At 46.3% G+C, this 15611-nt stretch overlaps 6 protein-coding genes across 6 annotated transcripts; 1 reads left to right on the forward strand and 5 right to left on the reverse strand.

The window, feature by feature from the left end:
• Nucleotides 1–1332: 1332 nt before the first annotated feature.
• Nucleotides 1333–1790, reverse strand: PtA15_17A321 (uncharacterized protein; the record flags this gene model as incomplete). Its single annotated transcript, XM_053164426.1, has 3 exons — nucleotides 1333–1481; nucleotides 1573–1655; nucleotides 1747–1790. 3 exons carry the CDS (start codon nucleotides 1788–1790, stop codon nucleotides 1333–1335), a joined length of 276 nt encoding a protein of 91 aa, XP_053028394.1.
• Nucleotides 1791–1857: 67 nt separating this feature from the next.
• Nucleotides 1858–2462, reverse strand: PtA15_17A322 (uncharacterized protein; the record flags this gene model as incomplete). The annotated part of the gene is made up of 4 exons (XM_053164427.1): nucleotides 1858–1901; nucleotides 1964–2081; nucleotides 2159–2327; nucleotides 2410–2462. The coding sequence occupies 4 exons, from the start codon at nucleotides 2460–2462 to the stop codon at nucleotides 1858–1860; spliced, it is 384 nt and encodes a 127-aa protein (XP_053028395.1).
• A 449-nt stretch (nucleotides 2463–2911) lies between these two features.
• PtA15_17A323 (uncharacterized protein) lies at nucleotides 2912–5226 on the reverse strand (the record flags this gene model as incomplete). The annotated part of the gene is made up of 5 exons (XM_053164428.1): nucleotides 2912–3070; nucleotides 3158–4534; nucleotides 4606–4884; nucleotides 4967–5106; nucleotides 5208–5226. The coding sequence occupies 5 exons, from the start codon at nucleotides 5224–5226 to the stop codon at nucleotides 2912–2914; spliced, it is 1974 nt and encodes a 657-aa protein (XP_053028396.1).
• Nucleotides 5227–5543: 317 nt separating this feature from the next.
• On the forward strand, nucleotides 5544–6659 carry PtA15_17A324 (uncharacterized protein; the record flags this gene model as incomplete). Its single annotated transcript, XM_053164429.1, has 1 exon — nucleotides 5544–6659. One exon carries the CDS (start codon nucleotides 5544–5546, stop codon nucleotides 6657–6659), a length of 1116 nt encoding a protein of 371 aa, XP_053028397.1.
• A 639-nt stretch (nucleotides 6660–7298) lies between these two features.
• Nucleotides 7299–7514, reverse strand: PtA15_17A325 (uncharacterized protein; the record flags this gene model as incomplete). Its single annotated transcript, XM_053164430.1, has 1 exon — nucleotides 7299–7514. One exon carries the CDS (start codon nucleotides 7512–7514, stop codon nucleotides 7299–7301), a length of 216 nt encoding a protein of 71 aa, XP_053028398.1.
• A 6659-nt stretch (nucleotides 7515–14173) lies between these two features.
• On the reverse strand, nucleotides 14174–14389 carry PtA15_17A326 (uncharacterized protein; the record flags this gene model as incomplete). Its single annotated transcript, XM_053164431.1, has 1 exon — nucleotides 14174–14389. One exon carries the CDS (start codon nucleotides 14387–14389, stop codon nucleotides 14174–14176), a length of 216 nt encoding a protein of 71 aa, XP_053028399.1.
• Nucleotides 14390–15611: the final 1222 nt, after the last annotated feature.

Raw genomic sequence — 15611 nt, forward strand, 5'->3', positions numbered from 1 at the left:
ACACTTTTCAGACCAGAGGGGAATTTCTGCCAAGTAAATGGCAATAGGGTGACAAATCAGACACAAATCACACATTCTTCAGACCAGAGGATCATTTGTGTCTGAGTGATTTATAAACTGTGTCACCCTCATGTACCCAGATGGCATAAATTTCTCCTGCACTTGTGCAAATACTAAAAATTTTTGCACTTCTGATATTTTCTTTATCCAAATCTAGGCGATTGTGTTTCAGGCATGATATATATTTGATGAAGGCAGTTTGCCCCAATGTAAAAAATTGGAGGTGCAAGAGCTACCTGGTTTTCAAATGTAGAACTCAAGTTGTGATTGACATGAACTTTACTTCAAGATAAATTCAACATATTTATATGATAGTTCATGTTGAATAGTTACATATCACTCCAAATTAGATTGGTCTATAGTTCTTACCCAGTAATTAAACAATTTAACATCACATTGTAAGCAATTCCGCCCCAGTTCAGACAAAAACTAACACCAAATTAAGCTGTCTGGGGAGTGCCCCCAAAGCTTCCCTGGTGAAAACCCAAATTTCTCTCATGTGAAAATTCCTAAGTCATAAGTCTATCCGGCAAAGCCTCAGGGAAGAAAGGGACTTTGTCTTTCTGTGAAGGGCATACAAGTTGTGATTTTTATTGTCAAAAACTAAGTGAAAACCTGAAAAAAGTACATATTTTCCAGAAAAGTTCCCGGAATATCACTCCTTTAAAGTTTTACCCAACATGTAGGACAGGCCAAAAGGTTGGTAGATCATATGAGTTCCACATGTATCATCTTACTTCAAATCAGGGTTGATTCAACTTTTGCCACCAACAAGCTGCTTTCAATGCCAAGTGGGACAAAACTTGGAAGTATCTAGTGACATTGATGCATTGCAAGAAAAAGTCACTCAACTTCCACCAGTTGACATGCAAGATACTCTAGCATAACCACCATTATCTGATGTTGGAATAGTGCTTTTTGCACTGCCACCATATTGTATGAAACCTCTTTGGAGAAAGGTTCAAGTACCATCACAAGCTTTCCACTGGTGGTGGTTGAGTGACTTTCTCTTGCAGTGAAGGGCATCAAAATGCAATCAGCATCCGTGCAAGCGCAAACATAACTTCTCAGCACAGGTGTATGAAATATTAAGCCACATTGATCAAAAGATACAAGCAACAAATCTGTGGTTCAAGCAAGTTGAGTTGAAGTGATACACATGGACTCTCGAAGAATTAATTTTAATTAACTTTTACCCTACCTTGTGAATTTGGTGTTCTTAATTGGGTAGATTCAGTTGCCATCCTATGAAGGTGAGAGGAAGTGGGTAGGTCATTCTGCTTTGGGCTTGGCGACATCCGAGCGTTCAGGGACGATTCCGCCCAAGATTTTCCTCTCGATTTGGTCGAAAGTCTTGTCCACAAGATGTTCCACTGGCTCGTCGAATAATGAGGGCAAGAAGGGTATGATACCTAAGCCGACTGACAAAAACACAAACAAACGAACAAATTGACGAATTCAATCTAACTGTGGGCTCCAAAAGAACTTGCGTTGTGTGCGTGTCAAACTTACCGACAGTCGGACCGATGGAATGCATTCGTGGGTTGGCCATTTTCGAAAAGATGAATCTCTTGGAATATCGAACGGCGGAATGACTGATCGATCGGCCACAAACCGTACAAAAAGGGTGGTGATTGAGTCTCTGCACAGTTCTCTCAATGAACGAAGAGAAACCCCAAGGCGTACATGGTCTGTGCGTCCGATCCACATGAGAAACAGTATTGGTACATATTATGGTTCGAGTCAACGTAAGCGGATTGGAATCTGTTCAAGATAAACTAGTCGCGTTTGGTGTGTTTACAGAAAGCAAAATTTACGGACCAAAGCCGGAAACAGCATGCCTGAATCGACCAATTAATCTTTAGCTCCAGGAATAACCGAAAGCTAGGGGGATTTAACTTACTTGCAGTTCCCTGGAACGCAGCGCGTCGCGCAACCTTCAGACCGATCACCAGATTGTCATTCGGGTCGCCCTGAGCTTGGAGATGTCCCTTCCATCCTTCGTACGCCACATCACCCACCTCGACGCGCCATCCAGAAATCAGCCACGGATTGAATGGGCTGCCATTGGGCTCGTGTTAAGGATCTGACAACTCACCACATAGGCAATCGAAATCCCGTACGCCCCTGTGACCACTTTGGGATTCACGACCGGCCGGAAAGCTTCGCCAACATCGGATGTGTAGGCCAGATACCTCGAGGCGGGGATCAGTAAAGGTCGAATACGAGCAACTAGGCCTAAATATCTGGCTGCTGTGTCGGTTGAGCTGGGGGTAGGGCACATGTCCAATTCAAGAATTAGCATGGAATGGCTTGGCCATTGCAGAAATATACGAAAGAGGTACTGACTCGATTCGACCGTCCGCAATCCGCTCTGGCAAATTTTCGACGTTATCGGGCATGTCGGACCATGAACAACACGCTTTATATCGATCGGGGTTATGTGTTTGCAGCTCAAAAATTCGAAGTAGTAACGAAGTACCCGATGCGGCCACCGGACCCCGATAGATCCCGATAAGTCCCGCCGCAGGGGGCGCGAAACCCTAACTTAACAAGTTCCTTATAAAAACAAAGGGGGTTAGTCAAGCTAGCTGGTCAATGCTCAACAGGGCTTGTTCGAGCAAAAGCCTTTAGCAGGGACGCTTGTGATATGACAACTGGATGTCTCAAGGATAGTTACGGTCCGCGGCCTTATAATTATGATTGTTTTATGATTGTTGTTTGAGGACAAAAAGAAAAGAAGAGGGACTGAATTCTCGCCTTATGATCGTTGCGAGGAGAAAAAAAAAGGATATCATCCGACAACATACATAAAAAAAAAGAAAGCAGGAGAAAGAAGAAAGCAAATAAATTATTCCCAAAACTTGAGTGAATACAGCAGTACTTTGCCCCGATTGTTAGCAGTTACCAAGTATTTGGAATTGTGACTGAAGTCGAAATCGGTTACATGACCTAAGGGGGTATTCGAAGTAGGCCAATTGGAAAAGACGGTTCCAGACTTGACATGGACCTAACCAGAGAAACGAGTGCCGCGATCAGTCAATAACACCGGATGCGAGGATACTGGAGTTGACCAAGAAAAAAAAGAAGCACAAACCAGTTTCAGTCCATCCTTTTTGACTTGACTGGAGATCCCGAGCACTTGTGCGTCGGGATTGAACTTGAGTCGGTTGATCGAAGTGGTCAAGTTGCCGATGGTTTTGAACGGTTTCCGGCTGGTCTGAAAGGAATCGACGAACGAGGAGGGGGCTCCATCCTGGATCTGATCGGCGTAAAGATTGACGATGCCAGTTTGGCTGCCGATGGCCGTATATGACTCCTGGGTGAGCCGACGACAGTCTTGGTCGGTGGTGGAGATCTTCGTCGGATTGAATCCGCCGTCGTCGAACCAACTGCCCATGATCTTGTTCATCCGCAGATCCCAGATCGACACCTCTGCATTACTCCCGATCGTCAGGAGCTCGGTCCCGTTGCGTGACCATGCCAAGCTCTTGATTGGGTTGTTGGATTTCAAGCTATGGATCACTTGGGACGAGCCAATGTTGTTCGACCAGTCGACCAGCTCGACAAGCCCATTCATCCCGACAAATGCGACGAGATTTCCCTGAGGCGAGAATTTGAAATGACTGAGTGAGGTGCCTTTGCTCGATTGCGAGAAAACAGATTTGTGGAAGAGTCCTTGGGGGCTCTTGATACATTGACAGCTTTGGAGATCAAATGTGTAGAAGTACGGCCGATGGCCGGTGATCAGGACGGTTGAAGATACGTTGGTAGTTGAAGGAGGGCAGAATTCGGCGGCTTGGATTGGAAGATCGGGTGTATGAACGAAGTGGAGGGCCGGGTTGTGGGTGCCGTCGATCTTGAAGAATGAGAGTCGCTTGGACTCGGCCGAGGCGGTGAAGAGGACGTCGGAATGGGGATGAAACTGGAGACAAGAGATCGGCGAGGATTTGGTTTTTCCGGGCTCGGCTTGGTTTGCGTCTCGAAGTCTCTCGACTTGAAGCTGGCCTTTGGGTAGGATCCCCTTGCGAGTTTTTTTGGAGATCTTGGGACGATTAAGATCGCCAGTTGATTGAAGAATTAGATCTAATCCGAAACCCGGCTGGTCCTCATCCTCATCCCCGTCGATCTGTTTACCTTTTGATTGTCGGCGATCGCTCAACCAAGTTGGTGTTGGATTCATCTTCTCGAATTGGGTCCTTAATCGTTTCTCATATTCTTCTCCACTAATAGTGATCTTTTGATCATCGTCTCGGTCATCCAATGTTCTTAGCTTCTTCAGTCGGCTGGGTCCATGGCTAATCGATACTGAGACCTGGTTTGCGGACTCGTCCTTCCATGCAGGCACCTTCTCAGGGCGACGATCGGTCTTGGGCGCTGACTCTTTCCGCTCGATAGTCTCTGATTTTTGATTGGGATCATTGAGACTTTCAGCTCCATTGGATTGTTGATTGGGCTCGTCCAAGATGAATAACTATCAGGAGATCGATTTAGGTCAGTGAGGTGCCGAAAGAATCGAAGGTGAATGCTCGTTAGTGGCTTCACCTGATCATCTGCAAGGCCTGCAAGCTCGGTCTTGGGGCTTTCATCATCAGGGCGGACTGAGTGGGTTGGGTTGGAAGGTTCTAGTTTCTGTTTTGATCTTGATACCGGTGCGAATCCGAAGACTGCTTCCTCAAGATCGAGTTCTTCAGCCGTGGGTTCTACGTTGGGATATTCTTCGATCCCGAGTGGTTTCTTGGATTTCAGACTGGCGCCGTCCACGACTTTGACCCGTTTCCGCTTCTTGGAGGCTGACTTGATGGGTAGCATGTTTCGATCGTTCTGCATTCATCAAAAAAAAACAGCTGGGATTAGGAATTCCTGATTGAAACAAACATTCCGACCACAAGTTAGTTTTGCTTACACTATGATAAGTCGATGGCCAAGGATATTCTTCGAGTTGTTGTGGTGGTGGTGGTCGGGGGCGAAGATTTTTTGAGGGTGGCCGTGATGAGATATGGATATATGCAATATGCTCCCGCCTGCCCCCCCGGGGGTGTTGCCCTGGGAGATTTCGCCAGTGTGGATCTTGATTTTTTCGAAGCAAGCACCCAGGAAAACCTCAGGCCAATGGTCAAGCTCAGCACCACTCGCCAACTACTGACGATCAGAGGCACTCTCCATCTCACAACATGCTCACCCGCTAGCACCCGCTGGATCTCAACGGACACAGAACCATCTAGGTGAGCTGTCAGGCTTGATGACGGGCCGGAGTAGAAACTGATCCGAGTAAAATCAGCAACAGCGCACAACGACCATTCCCATCAAGCTCGAAACCATCTCCCTCCTCCTCTTCCGCCAAGAAAAAGGGATCCCGATTGAGAGATAGGGCAGGCCTACCGGTATTCAAAAGCTCGAACAGACGGCAGGACGACGATGATATCCAAGGGAGGCTGGCAGAAGGTTCGGCAGACAATCCTGGGCCTCAATCCTTCACACCCATGAAGCCATGGAGCATGCGAACCCGCAACCAACTCGAAAGGAGCCAAATGAGCCACAGAGAAAGTTTGATCGCACTAGAACTACTCGAAGATCTGGCGATCCCATTAGAAGAACTCTCGATGACCACCAAATCCGATCCAGAACAAGAAAACGGCGCAGGATCGGGGATAAGAGACTTGCTGCATCGTCCCGAATTTCAGTCGATCCTATCAAAACACTCTTCCTCAAATAAATCCCTCTCAAGGCACCGGCCCGATCAACTCTCATCTGAGGATCTCCGCATCGAGGATATCCTCAAAGAACTCTCCGACTCGCTCATCCAGAAGATCGACAGCATGGAGACAGACTTCGAATTGCTCGGCTGGCTCGATCAACATGTCTTTTCTCAATCCCGATCGCCCTCACCCTCAGAATCCTTGGTTGAGGAAAGCTCACCATCCAGCAGTCCAACAACAACCCCTCCGGATCAGGATCCCACACCGAAACTCGGGCAAGTCTTCGAGAATCTTGATGCCCATCCACCCATTCCCACCGAATTCGAACTGGACATGAATTTCGACCAGGATCCAGAGACGATGCTCTCCAGTCAGCCAGTTTGTTTCACTCCACTCTTCTCGCCGATCCTCCTACACCTCCTCAAAACCTTCTCGAGTCGGTTCAAGAACCCCCATCTGGCATTGTATCTTTTCGACTGGGCCCGATCCCACTCGGATCCGTTTGTCAAATATTTCGGATTGACCAGAGATGTGTACTTTGAGAGCTTGCAGATCAAATGGAAAGTCTTCCGCGACTTCCGAGGAATCCAAAACGATATGTTGGAGATGAAGGCCCTCGGCTTGGAGTTCGACGATCGGTTCAAGAGGCTCGTTCAACTCATCACCCAAGTCGTCTTAGATGATGAAATCCAGGCCGAGTCTCGTCTTCTTGAGTCCACTACTTCTCCACCAGATCCTTCAAAACCCCATCAAAATCTCGATCGGCTTCGGAGAATATCCGCTGTCGAGCGGCACTATGTCTCCCAAATCGAATCTCTGCTCAACGAGTTCATCGAATCTCAAAACCAAGCCTTCACTCACAAATTCCGTGTCCCCTCTCCTTCCCAGCATCAATCTTAAACCATCTTTCCGAGAAATATATTTTGTTAATCATTATCACCGTTGTTCGTATTTTCGATTTGTGAAAATCGTTTTTGTATCTCGTGTAATCGTTGGATAGAGATGGCTTGAAATTTCATTGCGATGGATGCCTATCGATACTGAGAGATAACAGACCCCATATGCCTGGGACCTTACATGTGCCCAAGTTGGAAACAAGGTGCTCTTCCATGTTGGCACAAGCGATACATAACACCCATGTACCATACCAGGACTGAGGGGGTAAATAGAACCCCATATCATGTTTCCTCCACGGTAGGTTTTTCTCGATCTCAGGTCTGGAACTGGTAGCAGTTATGTCAAGACCAAAGTGAGACCGCACAAAGTACAACCGAAGCTAGTTTGGAACACATATGGAGGTTAATTAAAGATTCTATATCTGGTCATCATTCTGGTTGGATCGTCAATATTTTCTTTGCAATTATGATTTTCGCTTCTTTGGTTTCTGCGTTGCAGGTTGCGCTGAAGAACATAGATGTAGGGGGAGAGAACGCCAGAAAAGAAGGAAACACGTCAGCTTCAAAACAAACCCCAATACCCAGAAAGACGGAAAGAAAAGAAGTAGGACAAGGAGGGGGACAAACTTGAGAGGCAGGATATTCAGAAGGCAGGGACGAGGAGGTCACCGGCGACTTTAAAGAAAGCGATCGAGGAGAAAAAGACGGCGAAGCCGACGAGGATGCCGGTGTTAGCTTTCCGACACTCGGGATCGTTCATCTCCTGGCTGATGATCTTCTTCCAGACCGACTGCTCCTCCTCCTTGGCATGCGAACCCATATAGTTCGGCTTCGGCTTGCTCGAATCGCGGAGGGCCATCTAGTCTGCCCGAATTGTATCGATCATCAGTTGGGTTGGTCCAGCCCGATGGATACTGCCATCAGACTGCTATCCAGTCTATAATCCAGACGCCTTCTCAACAAGGAATGGCTTACATTGTGTTACCAGGCCGAAGTGGGTGTGTTGGGATAAGTTGCTGGCTGGCCGTGTCCCGGGACTGGCTGCCTGCCAACTCTGAAGGGAGCCCGGAGGACGGACTAACTTCCGGGCAATCGGGGGTCCGACGGCAGGCGGCGAGCATCATCACTTCTCCACTGTGTCCGTGAAGGTTTGTCTCACAATGGATCCGACGCTGGCTCAATCCCAGTGACGTACGGACGGAGGACGAATCGATGCGGTGTTACCATTGGCAGTGCCTCGTGCTATGGGCAGCCCCAAGCCGAGTTCATGCTCACTGCAACAATCAGCCTTGATTTCCACAATTGACCCGATGAACTCTTCTTATTTCCCTCCGTCCCGGCCGAGCTGGTAACTTCTTGTCGCATTGCGCCGAGGGGCCCGAGTCATTCGGATGGTCCCTGCCTGTCCCTACATCAATTACCGAGGGAGTTGACTTGGTATACACTTTACTCGACCGCGCTTCATCCTCACCTCAGGGGTGCGATGGTGGGTGTGTGATAACCATAACAGGTTGGGTTCTCCTCTTCTGCATAGAGCTCTGAAACCAGTTCCTTCTGATTCTGGATGATTCCTTCATGCGTGGGCCAATCTGATTTTGAGACCTACGCTTTCTACTCCAACACTTCTTGATGCCGCTCTGTATTTGACTCTGAGTGGCAAACAAACCCCCTGCACCTGGAGCGTGCCGGATGTCTTGAGCCTTTGGTTGTCCTCGGCCTCCACTTGCTGAACCCACGAACAACATAAATATTTATATCCAAGCACCCAGAGCACCTTGAATTCTTTCCCATCCCCGTCCCGAAGCCAAAAAGCAGACGAGAAGAATGTTTCGTCATCCCGGTGCACTTCTAGCGTTTTTGGTCCTATTCTCTTGCTCACATGGCCGATCTTTGCCGCGTCCAAGTCTGTGGAAGCGCACTGCCACGGATGACATCTTGATTCCGCTGAAAGAGTTAACATCAATATCTGAAGAGAAGCTCGTCAAGTCTAAATATACCATGTACCTTTTCCTCCGGCAGACCTTCCAAGTACGAGTCCCGCCAAGGCGCAGAGTAAGCGAGCATCATGATCAGTGAAAACACCACAACTGATTGAGCATCATCAGCTGATTTTTCCACACTTGATCCATGTCTCCTGACGTGACTCGATACAAACAGAGCAGCCGATACCGACACAACTTTTGCAAGAACAGGCGATAGTACCAGTCATCAGGATTCCATGATGTGAGAACCTCTGTGTTAAATTCTCCGATCAGCCGAATAGGCTGTCATATACCCACCTATCCTCTCCTGCTAATACATATTTGATAAATCATAACCAACAACGCAGAGAAAATCCAGATGTGATCGAACCCCTCAAATCAGTGCAGAAGGATCAAGTGGCGTGAGTGGCATGGTCGAAGGTCAAAAGAAGCATGTTATTGACATATATGTATATTCATTCAAACAGAGGACTACGCCCGGGCGGAGACGTCGGAAACAGGCCCGATGGCCCGAATGGACCCAAGAATCCCATCATGTGAGCAGGGTTTGAACTAATTCCTTCAAAAAATCTGCGATCACCCCAACAGGCTTGTTTCCATCCGACTAAATCCCACCGGCCAATCGTTTTTTTGGATAATAACCTTACATCTACAGCAAAACACCCCATGACCCAAACATAAGGATTCACTTCAAGACATACGATGTTCCTCAGGGCGGGAGGCCGAAGATGTGAGTAGCCTGGTTGATTTTCAAAGAATCCATATTGTTTTTATGTGTGTCAAGCAAACTGAAAACAACCTCATGCGTAGAGAATTCAATCTCCTCCAGATTATCGGTCCCCGCCTCACAGGGTTAACCCAGAAAAATTGGGAGAAGGCAATCAACTATTATCACCGTTTGTAAGCGGGTGCTTTTCTGCCTCAAAAGGAGGTGACCGGTTCCAATTCCTCAAAAACCATGACCAGCTATGGTGGTTTGGTTCAGCTCCATTGGAAGTGGCTAATTTATGATCACTCAGACCCTTTGTTAAACAGAAACTCATCGAAAATCAAGAGCTTATTGACCTCCAACAGTCTCTAGAAGAAGCTTATTTCTTTTATCAATTTTTCGAAAAACCAAAGCAAAATAAGCCACTGTTATTACTCCTAGCATCATCCGACAATTCTTCTCTTCAGTCAAAAATCTGGACCAAATCACTCCCATTTGACCAGTGGGTAGAGCGCATGATCATACCACATCTCCACTATATGTAAGTCTCTATTAATTCAATCATCAAGGCATCAATTGGTCCCCCAAAATCTGAATAGTTTGATTGAATTGAAACAGCACCTTGGATGAATGGCTAAAATACAAACATCCAGAAATGGAACAAAACAAGATTGAATATATTCAAAAATTTGCAACAAGATCTGAAGACAAAGTTCAGTACTGGGATACAGAAAAAGCAGAACAATTCTATGAAACCCATAAAAACATTCAAGTCCCAAAGCAAAGCAACACACCATCTCAGCTTGTGTTCAAAAAACCTGTTGCGGCCATTTGTAAATTTTTTGCCAAATGGACTCAACACTAAACAAGTCCCTGGCCAGTTTTATTTTGAAACTCATGTGTTACCCTTCTAAATCCAAAACTCACATTCTAGCCAACTGATCAACCTGTTTCATTCCATCCTTCTTGGGTTTTGTGTTTAATTTCATCACATGTATTGGCTGTTGGGAGTGAGCAGAACTATATTTTAACAGAGCAAAAGAGATAACTTCCAATCCTTTTTCTTCCTTATTTTTTTTTTCAAGTGGATTTTACTATCCTCATTATAGGATTTCTTTCAAATCTCAATGAAAAATAGAAAAAAACCATAAAGCCCCATTCCACAACAATACAACAAGAGAAAAAATCAATCCCCAAACACAATAAATGTCAGTGGGCGTGTTGCCAAGACTAGGTCTTCCAGAGGCACATGCTGCAAAAATCCAGGTGATCATGCTATATGAAGCAGAGGAGGAAATAACAAACAGAAGCTACAGAGGGGCCTAGGAGGGCCTAGGTATGACTAGGGTGTAAGCTCAACAATCCAAGCTTCACTGATTGTGGCATCTGCAAGGCACAAGGGGGGCACAATGCAAGGGCTAGCCTTGGAGGGAGCACTTCTGGAACCTAACTAGGGGTGCATTGCAATTTAGTCCAGGGGAAGTGTTAGTACTTCCTTCTATTTACAACAAGATGAGAAAAGGAAGAGGGTGAGGCAGGAGAAGGGAAAGTGTGGGTGCTCACCTAGTCCAGGGGAAGTGTTAGTACTTCCCTGCTGGACTAGGAGGGCGCAGGAACTTGGTCCGAGGTGGTTTGGTGACATCCTCGTGATTCCTTTGGTGAGGTTGCGGGGCGCGAGCTCACATAGGGGTGGTTAGGGTGCCCTCTGTAAGAATTCAGGGCCTGCAGCGCAGGGGTAGTTTGAATGCCTGAGTAGTGGGGGCCTGATTCTCAGGTGTGGTTTGCTAAAGATCCCCAGAGGAGAAAATAGAAATCTTGGGAAAAGTACTCACTGATAAATAACTGAGATGGTCTAGCTCAGGTAGTTGAGTGAGCTACTTTCTTGGGTTGGTTTTGGAGAAGGAAAAGGTGGAGCCTCAAATTGAAGGCGCCTGATGACTAGGGATCTTGCGGTAACGCGTACAAGCCAAACAGGGAAACTGGTTCTTGTCAAAGGGAATTGAAGAGGACAGATTTGAATACTAGGATGTATGCTGATGATTTTGAAAAAGATGCCAATTCATAGAGGGGAGAACCTCAGGTATGTATATCAATGTGGGTTAGCTAAATCTAAATAAATGGTTCCATCTCTAAGGGTCCTCCTGATGTAGGATGATCCTTAGTTTCCTTTTTTTAGGTAATATCAGTGATAATCTGAATAGCACCAACGGTGTATTTGCTGCGCTGCGTTTAGCGCAGCGATTTTTTGGGTCGCTGCGCTACACGCTTTTTGATTTTCCCGTAAAAAAATCTCAAAATAGTGCGCTAAAGAAGGGACCACGTAGCGGTCAGCACCGCTTTTCTCTATGCCATGTGGGAGCCAAAAAAAAAAGGAAAAAGGTTTTAAAATACATAAAAACATGTATAAACCATAAAACTGTTCCACTATCCGCTAATTTAGTGGGTAGCGTAGCAAATTTTCGCTTTCGCTGCGCTTTCGCTTATGACCCTGGGAGGGTAGCGGACAATCGCTGCACGTAGCGAGTAGCGCAGCGGTTTTCTTGCTGCGCTATCGCCAACACTGGGTCGCTACGCTACGCTACGCTATTTCAGCGCTACGTGTTAGCGTAGCGGCAAAAAGCGCCCATCTATTTTGCATAGCGTTAGCGCGCTGTTAGCGCCGCTACGCTGCGCTAATTTTCAGCGGCGCTAACAGCGCGCCAATTCTTTGTTAGCGTTAGCGCGCCGCTACAGTCGCTACGCTACGCTGCGCTGCGCTACACCGCTTTTAGCGGAAAAAAAGCCCTTTTTTCCCGCTAAAGGCGCTGTAGCGCAGCGTAGCGCGCGCTCTTTTGCGCCTTGCATGCGTAGCGTTAGCGCAATTGCGCACATCTGCGCTAACGCTACGCTATCAGCTAAAATAGCTGCGCACCGCGTGCGCGTAGCGTTAGCGCATATGCGTGCAATTGCGCTAACGCTACGCTAAAAAATAGCGCATTCGCGCTGCGCTACGCTACGCTAACCGCTATGGTTAGCGTAGCGACCCAGTGTTGCTATCACCTTTTTCTCTGGTCACATAGCGGTCAACTGCTGATAGTACATACGTTTCTTGGGCTAATCCTAGATTTCTTTAGGAGCAAGCAATTATGCTGCTTCATTATGGCTTGTTCCTTTGCTAGAGTTCATGGCGGCTTTGCCGCTGCAATCTCAGGGCCCTCTCCTCACATTAAACAAAAATGTGTCCAGGCGCAAGCAAACCAAAATTAAGGTGTTCAAAGTTGAAATCATAAAATTTTTGAATCATAAAATCATAAAATCGTAGAATTTTTGGGTGATAATTTTTTATGTACCATTTTCAAACTATTGCTCTGTTTTGGGTGTTTGGGTGGTACATATTTTTTCTGCTTAAAATTTTATGATTTTATGGTGTTATGATTTTATGCAAGTCAACTTTGAACACCTTAAATGACTGCAGTGAAGAAAAACTGAAATCTGCATTACAAAGATTCAACAGTCCAATATTCTCAGGGTCAAGCCCCTGCCCACATTTTTCCAGTATAATCTTCATTTTTTTGAAAATTTATAAACTACCACTTATCCTATTGGATACTCTTAAGGCCTTCATCAATGTTCATCCAGGACTGATTTCAAGGACACAGATCATGTCCCTTGCCCAATATTGAACATTTGATTTTTGACTTTGGCATTAATAGCTGGCGCAGGTGGCTAAGCTGTACCACCAGGTCTCAACACTCCATCCCCCACAGTTAAATCACCTGTACAAAGTCTTCCCAAGCCACAAGTTATCCTCTATGATTGCTGCATTTCCAACCTGAATTTCAAAGGCAGTCACACTTTTTATGTCTATCATTCCACAGCAAGTTGTTTTTCTGAATTACCTGTTGAATCTTAAAACTGCACAAATAAGAATACCTTCAGAGGATTAATAGTATACAAAAGAAGGAAAGAGTAAAGAGATGAGGCAAAAGGCATGTCACAGAGAGAGAGGAAGTGGAACGTCATACTTGGAAACTTTCTTAGCCAACATTTTGGTGTAACTTTCAGATCTGTAAATGAATGTGTGTGTGTCAGCTTTATTTTGGATATCATCAAGAACTGAAGGAATGTACTTATTATGTATCTATTTGTTGGCCTGGGAGATGGTAAGACTGTAGGATTTGGCTATCTCAACTGGCTTCTGTTGAAGGTTCTCGATGTGGCATACATACAAAAATGGTTGTACATATTTTGGAGTATCTGCACCCAGAAAAACCTGATCCCCCGCCCTCCGGACCCAAAATTTTGACCTCCCGACCGTCCGGACCCAACAAAATGTGCGGGTTATTGACGTTCGCAACTGTATACCCCCAAATCCAATAACTTGTTGCTGTTACCGGAGTGGTTAAAGGGCCCATCACAGCACTTGGAGACACATCCGACCGGACAGGGCCCCATATCATCGATATGGCCCGTTCATCTGGAAGACGGCCGATACACATTGATACAATAGCGTGTTGTATTGTATTTTTGAATTGTGAATTTGGCGCGATACAGACGATAATTATCGTTATCGTGATGCGATACAAAATTTCTTGGATTCTTGCATCGCTTTTGCGAAGCGATACCGATAATTCGTATCGCTTTGGGGATGCGATGCCAGGAGGGCAGATATGTTGCATCGACTTTTCGATACGATACCGATAAAGCCCCCATACTTCATCGTGGGGAAAGAACACTAAAGAGTAAAAAGAAGGAAGCATATTAGCTTCAAAACAAACCCCAATACCCAGAAAGACGGAAAGAAAAGAAGTAGGACAAGGAGGGGGACAAACTTGAGAGGCAGGATATTCAGAAGGCAGGGACGAGGAGGTCACCGGCGACTTTAAAGAAAGCGATCGAGGAGAAAAAGACGGCGAAGCCGACGAGGATGCCGGTGTTAGCTTTCCGACACTCGGGATCGTTCATCTCCTGGCTGATGATCTTCTTCCAGACCGACTGCTCCTCCTCCTTGGCATGCGAACCCAGATAGTTCGGCTTCGGTTTGCTCGAATCGCGGAGGGCCATCTAGTCTGTCCGAATTGTATCTTTCATCAGTCGGGTTGATCCAGTCAGATTGATATGGCCATCAGATTCCTATCCAGTCTATAATACATACGCCTTCTCAACAAGGAATGACTTACTTGCTCTTAGCAGGCCGAAGTGAGTGTGTGTGTTGGGTTCAGTTGCTGCTTGGCCCTGTCCCGGGACTGCATATATCATAGACCCCTTTGGACAAACCCGACTGAAGGTGTAGCCCGGGGGTCGGGACGGGGGTGAGGCTCGTATCCGAGTTGACCCGGGTAGACACCGAAACACCCGGGTGTTTGTGGGTCACCAGTGGCAGCACCACAGACCAAACTTAGTCAGTCCTCCCTTCTGAGTTGGCAGGCTGGCAAGCCTCCGAAGATTTGGGAGTAAACAGGGAAATTTGGCGTGAGTGCTGAGGACTGCCTCAACCCATTTGGCGGTGTGGAACTACTCTGAGGGAAGAATAGAGCTTGAGAGGGATTTGGTGCTTGAAGGGCTGCCTCTCAGGGGAACAAGAAAAAGAAAATAAGAGTATGGACTCTTAAGGAAAGGTGCGGCTAAAGAGGATTCTTGAGGTATGTCTAAGGGTTTACTTTCTACTAATCTATTAGCAAGGTAAAGGTAATGTAAAGTCTTTCCAACCTGATATATTTGGCATAAACTTATCAAGCTTGTCCACTCTGATTTAATGGCATAAGCTAGGCTAGTGAAGGGTGACCAGTGATCTGGATTGCTGGGACAGGATCTGATGGGGAACAAAAGGTAGGGCCAAAGAGGACAGACTATATACAAAATATTATGGGGCTGAGTTGTGGTTGGAAGAAAAGATGAAACAGTGAAAATTCTCAATCAAGGGGCTGAGGCTGAAATTTTGGGTTTGGGCAGTACATTTGCAGTTTTGTCCCAACCCAACCCGACCCGGTGCTCACATTGGGTTGGGTTTGGGCACCATATTCCGACCCAAACCCAACCCGTTTACATCCCTAGTTGGAGCAATGATGTAGCCATTAAAATACATGTATTGTAGCTGCATATACATTGTATTTTAATTGGGTTCTGTTACACAATCATTGAAAAGTAGTGTAGTGCATTGGCACACTGATGTGCTAACAATACAATGTATCAAATGTGCCAATACATCATTTCCAAGCTCAACATAGCGCATTGGGCCTCTGTTACTGTTACGTGCCATTACAGCCTATTATGTATTGGAGCTGTG

The sequence above is a fragment of the Puccinia triticina genome, chromosome 17A (genome assembly GCF_026914185.1).
Source record: "Puccinia triticina chromosome 17A, complete sequence".
NCBI classification, from domain to species: domain Eukaryota; kingdom Fungi; phylum Basidiomycota; class Pucciniomycetes; order Pucciniales; family Pucciniaceae; genus Puccinia; species Puccinia triticina.